This window comes from Sinocyclocheilus rhinocerous, unplaced genomic scaffold (genome assembly GCF_001515625.1).
Source record: "Sinocyclocheilus rhinocerous isolate Xijiao unplaced genomic scaffold, SAMN03320098_v1.1 scaffold366, whole genome shotgun sequence".
NCBI classification, from domain to species: Eukaryota; Metazoa; Chordata; class Actinopteri; order Cypriniformes; family Cyprinidae; genus Sinocyclocheilus; species Sinocyclocheilus rhinocerous.
The window spans coordinates 1,064,353-1,074,124 of record NW_015660877.1 but is presented as its reverse complement, the minus strand read 5'-3'; the positions used below and the strand labels follow the sequence as shown (position 1 = coordinate 1,074,124).

At 35.4% G+C, this 9,772-nt stretch overlaps 2 protein-coding genes across 2 annotated transcripts in view; both read right to left on the bottom strand.

Annotated features, from left to right (window-relative positions):
• Positions 1-1,428: 1,428 nt before the first annotated feature.
• On the bottom strand, positions 1,429-6,043 carry LOC107725479 (vacuolar protein sorting-associated protein 26A-like). The gene is made up of 9 exons (XM_016534747.1): positions 5,928-6,043; positions 3,970-4,119; positions 3,803-3,878; positions 3,220-3,376; positions 2,867-3,031; positions 2,606-2,721; positions 2,118-2,186; positions 1,681-1,823; positions 1,429-1,580 (listed from the first exon to the last, which is right to left on the bottom strand). Exons 1-9 carry the CDS (start codon positions 5,928-5,930, stop codon positions 1,467-1,469), a joined length of 993 nt encoding a protein of 330 aa, XP_016390233.1. The 5' UTR covers positions 5,931-6,043; the 3' UTR covers positions 1,429-1,466.
• A 1,490-nt stretch (positions 6,044-7,533) lies between these two features.
• Positions 7,534-9,772, bottom strand: part of LOC107725442 (serglycin-like) — a 5,767-nt gene continuing 3,528 nt past the window's right edge. The window contains exon 3 of the mRNA XM_016534686.1: positions 7,534-8,140. Coding sequence (XP_016390172.1) covers positions 7,873-8,140 — 268 coding nt within the window. The 3' untranslated portion in view covers positions 7,534-7,872. The remainder of the gene's footprint in view (positions 8,141-9,772) is intronic.

Sequence of the window (9,772 nt, the reverse complement as noted above, 5' to 3'; positions counted from 1 at the left end):
TAGCAGGATGACATGCAAAGGATACAACAAAATTCCAGCATTTCTCTGTGGTGTCTAACAATTTAGACAGTATGAAATGTAATTGCAGCAGAGATGATATTTAGCAATCAATAGCAACGAATCATCTCAGAAATTCACAAAACTAATTAGGATCACAAAACTAAGTGGCCCTCTTTTACTACGAAGCCAGTGTGTTATTCAAAACTGGGCTGACAAGTTGAATACATGTGCCCAATATAATTACACAAACTGCCCTAGTTTTATAAAGCTTCTAGTCCAAAACCTCTTTAAATATTTTATATATAGACACATACTTTTTTATTTCAAAGACAGAATTCCTTTAACATAAGGAGCATTTAAAGAACAAAACAAAAAAAGAGAAGATGGCTAAATAAGTTAAATAGAAATGTTTTACAACGTTTAAGTGGATTGCAAATACAGTGTGGCTGGGTGCCATTACATTTCTTGAACTTTTTTTTAAACTGACCCCATTGCCTTTATTAACTGTTACCATGAACTCAGATTCACCAGCTAGCATGCATGAGAAAGCTCTTTAAAATGTGTTTAGGTCTATGTTTCCGCTCTATGATGTGGAACATAGAGGATACCAGTGAGTGCACTTTTAAAAACATTTCTTCATCTAGGGAGGCGTGCAACCTTGAAGATGTGCTATATTACTTACATTATTGTTTCCAGTGCTTTCTAAAAAGTGTCCTTGTATACTAACAGATTGCTTGCTGTAGATGGCAGGGAGGGCAGAGCCAAATCAGGCACAGTTTATCACCATAAGCTGTGAGGGGTGACCATGTGAACAGCGATCTGCATGTATGTTCGGTGGAAGATGTTCTCCTCTCCTGCGACTGGTCACTGAGAGGTACGCGTGTCCCTGGCTGGTTGCTCTCCAGACCCCGCTCACATTTCCGGCTGCTCAGCAGAGAGACTCGGCCGAGGCTCAGGTGACTCGTAGCGCTGATGGAAGTTCCGTTTCCGCAGTTTCTCGGGTGCCTTCCTCCACAAAACTATTTCCTACAAAAAATACGTGTTCTCTTTTATTCTGGAGGGCAAGGGCAGTGACTGTACCATCGAGCGTATTTTGCAGTATTAAACACGTATTTATACCGATTTCATCAGGCTCCGAAAATTCTTCAAAAAGAACACAAAAAGGCTGCCATAGTTACAACTCTTGCGTCATCAGAACAGGGTGTTCAACGCACCACCGTTTCCGTTTAAAAAACGTTTTGCACCGTTTTTGTCGGGGCTGAACGCAGCCCAGGATTGTTGATTTCAGCGCAAACGAAACTCGTTTGAATTACGTTATTTTTTTTAAAGCTCACTCATGTAAAACAAACAAACAAAAAACAGCAAATAAATGACAAGAGTGAAGCAAAAACTTGGCACTTGTTATCCTTTAAGATTTTATACTGAGAGGTACGCGTGTCCCTGGCTGGTTGCTCTCCAGACCCCGCTCACATTTCCGGCTGCTCAGCAGAGAGACTCGGCCGAGGCTCAGGTGACTCGTAGCGCTGATGGAAGTTCCGTTTCCGCAGTTTCTCGGGTGCCTTCCTCCACAAAACTATTTCCTACAAAAAATACGAAGCATTCTATTCACCTTGCACGATTTTTATATATGATTCTTATAGATAATTCAATTTTATACTGTAAATCTGATTACTACTGTACCTGCTGTTTAAAGTATCTCCTATCTTCTTCATCCACAAGCACCAAGTTCAAAAAGTACCTCACAGAGAATTTCTTGTTTACATCTCTCATTGTGGCTGTAAGGTCATAACCAGCCAGGAAAAGGCGAATAGGAATGGATTCACCTAGAAATACATTTTTAGACCAATAGGGAGGAAAAGTCAGTAATGAAACTGGCAACTTAGTTGATTCTACTTCAATAACCCTGCATTGAACTGAATGTGATGATTCATGCACGAAAGGTTTGACGAATGGTTTACACAGAAATTTGTTCTGTTCGTGATTCATGAATGAGGCCCATTATGTATGTTCTGGCATTAGTACTCTGTGTCTTCTGTAGAAGTAACCTTTTTAAAAGACTCATCTACATTTATATCCTTACAAAACGATACAGAAAATGGTGTGGAGAAGCTGCTCACCTTTCACTGGTGCTCCATCCATAATCTCATATTTAGCCACAGTCTCGGTCTCAGTAGTTGTGCTCGGCCCTAGATAGGCATGTCACAGGATACAAGGTGAAAAGTTTATAAAATTAAATTACAAACATACTATTGTTCAAAAGTTTGGGGGCACATTTTTTTAAATAAAATTTTAATATTACATATTTTATTATGTTATTAAAAATGTATATTTCAAATAAATGTTGCTCTTTTGAACTTTCTATTCATCAAAGAATCCTGAAAAAAATACACCCTTATCCTTTAAGATTTTATTTCAAGGACAGAGGTTTCCAACTCACCTCGATCAATAAATTTACATGACCTACATAGTCACTTCTGAGGCATTAAAAAAAAAACATTTGGATGCAGACCCCTGTGCGAACTGGTTTGACTTATTAATTGAAAAGAACAGACTAATTTACTCACAAATCAAATATCACTAAGGCTTGAAAGATTTGATCTACTACCATTATCTAGTTGAAAACAGCGGACTGTAACTGTGAAAAATATATTCACTTGTTGGATTTTAATCCGTACAAGTAAGAAGTAGATTTTACCCACAATTACATCTTTGAGGTGATACCTGGCAGGCAAGAAGACCTCTGTTAGCTCAAAATCAATTACACTAATAAATTCAAACCAATCAATCCATACATACTCAGAATTACTCAGCAGCTCACTTCATGTAACTAGGATTAAATCAACAGTAAAGTTCTAAGTGCACTTACTTGGACTTATTGTATTCAAACTCTATATGCAGGCAGTCTTCAATGCCCACTTCCATTTTGATAGAGTTGTTGACATCAGGGTAGGAGGCCAGCTGATGCACAATGAGGTCATACTCCTTTACCAAATCAGACAGCCTCCTCACAATTGTAACTTTAAGGAAATACCTGCAGAGACGTGAAAAGCACATGTCCTTGTCTGACTTATGAAAAAAGATAAACAGTTTAAATTAAAGCCAGGACAAATTTTAAAGGCTGTGTGTTAAAGCAGCAGTCAAAAGACAAATACTGTCATTTTTCTCATTAATGCTTAGCCAGGATAATAAAAAAAAAAAATTTACAAAGTCTTCACTAACCTCAATCGCACATTCGCTCCAACATAAGACTCGTATGGCTTTTCCACCTGCATGAACTCAAAGTCATAGCTGCGGTTCTGTGTCAGCTCTCCGGGCAGAGCAAGCTCCTTCACAAGGTTTACAAACTCATGAGTATTGCTTTTATCACTGAAGAGCTCTGCATGAAGGGAGACACACACACTTATGCAGTGGCTAGACAGAAAAAAAAAATACATTGCATGCAGCAATCTTCAGATCGCTGAGACAATCAGAATCACTAATGACGCCTAAAAATTCCAGTTTCAAGTAATTGCAAGTAACAAATTGAATTAAATGTGAAATTTTGTAGAAAAACAAAAATAGAATCTTTGTTTTATTTACAACTTTGAAAAATCATTTTTGCAGACCTTAATAATGAATTCAACTGGGGCACCATAACAGATGCCTCCCTCACAGAAATGTGTAGAGTAGTCTAGCTCCCTTTCCATGTGACAACCACATGCTCTCCTAAGATCTCAGCACAGTAGAACAGCAATACTGAAGCTGGTTTACTGCATGAATGCCTTGAGAAAAGAGAATAAGTGAATGTGTTCAGTTAACTCACCGATCTGTCCTACAAACTCAATGCGAATTCCCTGATGTTCAAGCCTTTTGCCTGTTTGTTTCACATTGATATTTACCTTGGGGTGACATAACACAATGCGTGTCAGTTGTCTTTGAAATTAAGAGACTTTAGGAAAGGACTCACACAGGAGATGTCTACTCGCTCACCTTTCCTGAAACTGATTCTCCATCATAAAACAAATAATGCTTCTCCAATTTCCCATCTTCAGTCTTCAGCTCGGCTGTTTTTCTGCTTTCAGCATCGTTCAGAATGACATCGATTTCACACACTGGGCCAAACAGACCTCCAAGGAAACTCTGAAAGAATGACAATGTAATTCTATTTTTTTCAATTCACCTTGTTAACCATGTTTAAATGATTAAACAAATCATTTAATATGTATGTCTTTAGTCCCTGCTGAGTGATGGCTAAATTTAGGCTACATTTACATTCTATTCTGTGTATTTCTCTTATATTATTGTAGTCGTGATAAAAATGGAAGTAGCGACAAATCTTTTCCTCCATATTGTCAAATCAAACTAACTGATTGGATAAGTCTGGCATATGTGAGCAGAGAGAAGTCTGACATTTACCCAGAAGATCGAGTTGTGACAGTAAAAACATATGTATGTATAATTTGCAAAAAGAACTATAACATGCATTTAGAAAACAGACAAGGTGAATTTTCATTTCATGACAACTTCATTTCACATACTTTGTATTTGGATCAAATATGAGACATCCCATTTTGGTGTCCGCACTGATTTAAATTTACAAAAGTGATTTTACAAACCTATAAAGCATAATAAATGCAAGTAGACTGTCTACTTTAACATTTTAAATAACTTTTGTGAAAATAAAATGTCAAAATATTTGAGAAATAATGTTCCATTGTCATTCAGTGTAACAGACATATTTATGTAACAATAAAGCAACATATTAATTCTGAGCCGTGCTTATTAAACTATGTAAAAGAAAAAGTAAGCATACTAAATTGTAATATATTTTAAATGATTAGAAACTTTGTTTGAAGGAGTTTTGGTAGCTGCACTCACTGTGATCCTTAAATAATGTCATTTCTTTTAATGCCACCTAATGTTTCTTGTTCTAAAGATGCCTGACAAAATATTTTGGTATATGAACTATTGTTACACTGAATGGCATTTTAGTGGGTGTCTTCTGTAAATCACGGTAAAAATGTATGATTAAAAAAATTATTAAAGCAGAAAAAAATTAAAGCTTTATAAATCTGATATTTGAAAACCCATTTTCGTCTTTGTCCCACGTCACATACCTAGTTTAGATTCAATGTGAGAATATTGAAAATCTAGGTTTTCCCAAATCAGGGTCTTAAACTTTTGACATATCCCAATTTTTGGTAACAGGCATTTGTACGTCACTTGTGTAAAGTGCAGCAGTAGTATAAAAACAGTTTAGTTCTAAATTAAAAAATTAAGTGTTCAAAATTATGAACACTTTGACATAACTATTAGGGGTGACAAATTTGTGGTCCTACATCACAACAGCGACATTCCAAGTCAATCTGTTTTACACAGGAATTTTACACATCAATTAACATATGTTGGTATTATCTTAACTGTTCAATCTGTCTCTATACAAATATAATCACATCTATAGAATAGCTAAATAAACAACCCTGCCAATACAAGTAAATGCCGACGCACTGCATTGCTCGATATCCATACGGAGAGAGGAAGCGCTGCAGTCTGTGCAAAACGCTTAACTTACAAATAGCTTCATTTTAGTGAAAAACAACATGAACTAGATATCTAGTTTGGATTCAACCTTCAGCTTTACAGCTGTTTTTAAAGGTCCTGGAGGACTTGCGTGGATGTAAGTTTTTTTTAAAAACAAGCTCAGAATGTACAAATGCTCCATTAGAGCTCATTTGTAAGGCCACTAGAGTCCGTTTACTGTGTTTTATCAGTGTTTATCGCTGACTGATAATGAGCAGCCTCCCCACCCAATCCTTCACGACTTCCATGGCCTACTTCAGACTGGATACACTGCAAACATGCTGGCTTTTATTCCAGAGGGAATAAGGCAAGCGGTGTATTAAGTGCAAGAATTTCAACCATTAATTGCAGTCTGCATTAACGCTCACCATTTCAGCTCTGTAGCTTTAGCTTGAACACAGTTCTCCTCAATACAGCTTCCGCTGGATCCCTGTTCCTCTGAGCTGAACGGACTGGGACCGACGGGAACACAGCGAGTGAGCTCTGAAACATCAACCATACCACTGAACTTCAAAATAAAAGTTTTTTATTTATTTATTTTTTTACATTGTATAAGCATATTTTGTGTAAAGTAAACAGTTATTATTATTATTATGTTTCACATAATTCTTTACATTTAGTTTACATATATTCATGTTATAATATAAAAATGCTTTTTTGGTGACTTAACTTAAAAAAAATACTTTCAGGCATTATTTTGTACTCTATTTGTGTCTGGTTTGATTATTTCAATACAATTTCTGATGGTCAGAACAGTTTTATGACAATTTTGTATGCCACATTTTGTATTTGTGCCTTAATTACAATTAATTTAATTCAATTAATTTAATTCATTGTTTTGTGCTCTTTATACATTTTATTTTTTATATTTTACTGTAAAGCCTTTAGTAGACTGTTGAATGGCATGTTGCATTGTGGTAAATTTACCCGATATATTGTGACAACGTGCCTCACTGTTGGTCACAAAAAAAACCTTTAAACCTGCTCCGAGAAACCTACATGTTTTCATGTTGCAAAGTATTATTTAAAAGCATGGTTTTCTTTCTTTTGTATACAAATAAAAATGTAAAAAAAAAAATAATAATAATAATAATACACATTAAGGCCTAATTAAACTTGAACACTTATCCGAGCTTCTTCAGAATTATATTAGCAACAACAAAAAAACTTCCCTTGAAGCTGTGAAATCACTTGTTACACAACAGATGAAACGCTGCACAACACAAACTTCTTCTGATATCAGTACAGCTATTCAAATGAAGTGATGGTCATAGTTGAATAAAAAAAAGGCCAGCCACACAACACTAATGGAGCTGCAGATCTCTTTGGCTGGAATAGAAGAAACTGGAGATACTGATCTGTTTGGCTCTTGAGAGAGTGGCTGCCACTTCTGATAAAGTCACATCTGGCGTTTGCTAGCTATGTGAAATGGCCCATGAAAGTCCAGCTTTGAATCCAGATGAAAATCTCCTTTTGCTTCTGAAAAGTTACAAGTGTTGAATCTAAAGCGAGGAAACTATTTTATTGTGTTGGTGTAACTTTGAAGGTAACAGAAACTAAATGTGGGTGTAAATGGTTTCTGAAGGCAGTGTCATCTTAACCACATGGCATACTTTTGAATTCCACATTTGCACCTTTTGAAAACAATTTTATAATGTTGCTCTACATACAGATTGATTCTAAACTTTATGTCTGTACTCTAGATGCTGAGAAACCGGTCATGAGATGCGAGTCCGGAAACGCACAAGATAGAGTCAGCCAAAGTGTGATAATACACTTCTGGTAAAACAGGAAGCCTGAACGGCTGAACTCATCTCATATTTAGAACATTTCTTCAATACAGTTCATTCCTCCTTTTTCTGGTGTGAAGTGCTTAAAATAACAGGCGAATGCTTTATAGTTCAAAAGTTTTTTTTTTTTTTTTTTAAAGTTCAGAATATATTACAAATACAATATGGCAAAAAATATTTTTTACAAAATTTACTTCTTGCTATCCAGACACTTTATTTAAGTTGCCCCTGTTGAATTTAGTAATATTTCCATTCCAAATGGATTTAAATTGTTTTAATAAAGATCATAGGTCACACTGTGAACATTAAGAGTAAATAAAAAAATAATAATATAAAAGTTTCAAAGTTGAAGAGCAAACAAAAATAGATCCTTACAATGCAAACTGGAATACAATAAACTTTTGCAGAGCATGTCACAGTTTAAGAATATATATTAATTATACCTGTGACCAAAAAAGCAGCATCCCGTATGGTTCACATTGTACAAAAAAAAGAAAAAGCACATGAGATCTAAGGTAACCCTTTATGCAATAATGTTTTCCTCTTTCAAATCCTCTTTAGAAAGCCAATCTATTTTTTGAGGTGCAACATATTCAGAGTAATCAATGTCTCCACTGAACTCAGTCGACCCCTCCTCTTCATTCTTGTTGACTTCTTGCTCTGGACTTCTTGCGTCTCTCATCAACTTCTGATCCATGCTGATAAAAGGAGCGAAGGCGTCTGAGTTACCTGAACCCTCTCCTGACTGCTCTTCCATCTCAGGAGTGGCTTCCTCTGTGCTAACTGGGAATCTGTTGGAAACAAAAGCACAAAGTTGTTCAAGAGCGCTCCAACATCCTCTCAGCCCTTCCTGTAATTTTGTTGAGAACATAAGGAGCCCATTTCTTAACCATCTCACTGACCTCACCGCTCTAGACTTAAAAAACTAAATGGAATATCTAAATAAAAAAACGCATATTCCTTGTGACAAGCACAATGTTTTAGAGTACCTACTTTAGTATAGGGAAGATATTGGGAAATGTAACAGTTAACCACAAGAGTGAGTGAATAACAGGAGCATTAAAGGGACAGTTCACACACACACAAAAATACATTTCTCTCATTTATTCACCCTCAAGTTGATCCCAACCTGTATGACTTTCTTTCATCTGTTGAACAATATATTGTTCAACAGATGAACCTTCTTCAAAATATCTTCTATATAAGATATTTTGAAGAAACCAAACAGTTGCTGGTAGCCATTGACTTCCACAGTATGGAAAATTTTTTTTTACTATGGAAGTCAATGAGGACCAGAAACTGTTTACCAACATTGTTGTTACCAACTGTTAACCAACCAGAAACTAGTTGCTAACATTCTTCAAAGTATCTTCTTGTGTGTTCAAAATCAATCAATACAATTAAAAAAAATCATACAGGTTTTGAACAACATGAGCTTGAGTAAATGATGACAAAATCTTCATTTTTGGGAGAACTCTCCGTTTAATTTACTGAGAAATATTCTATATTGTTTTCAGCATTCTAGTTATCTCATTAATCTGTGAGATATGTTTTCTGGCTATGAAGGTCATGAATATTTTGAGGAGATACAGCTGTGACGTCAATGTGATTGATGTGTGGAAGGAAGTGATTCAGCATGAGAAATGCTGAGTAGAAAAAGGCACAATCTGAAGATAAATTTTAAGTAATTAAAAAAAACATTGATGTTACATTGATATCAATAAGACCATAATCACATATTGTTTGATTTGCAGAAATTATAAAACATTTGAGTGCTATATCTAGTGCCTTGTCTACTTATATAATACACAACAACTGTAGTTGTAGGAATGAGCACTAAAAATGTATATTTGACATTATAAAACCTTGCAGAAAACATCTCTAAAGCCTTACGGATATTTATATTTCCAAGAAAAGACATAGTCTAAACTACTTTGAGCAGAAATAATCTGCACTGCCAGGAAAACGATAACAGAGATTTGAATCATGTGGTAAGGCTTCACAATCAATATGTCACGACATAAGAGTGACTTGGGAAATGCCCCTGACGTTCAACAACTTCAGCATATTTTGTTAAAAAAGATTCTTTTCTAACCGCCATTTTCTATATGATACTTAATAAGGAAGCAGTCAGTTCTTCCTGTAGGTAGAAAAAAGTCTCTCACAACACTTTCTGTTTTACAGACCCCTTTGTTTACTTGCTGGTTGTTACTTTAACATTGATAGCATCTCTGATGGGTTTCTTTAAAAGCCCTATACGGTTATGTAAAAATTCCAGCTTCCTCTTGCAGATATTGAAATTATTACAACAATATCGATGGATGATTAAACTGTAACACAACTCCTGAGGTCCCATCCTTAATCATGATTATTTGTTGTTTTGCATATTATATATATATATATATATATATATATATATTTTT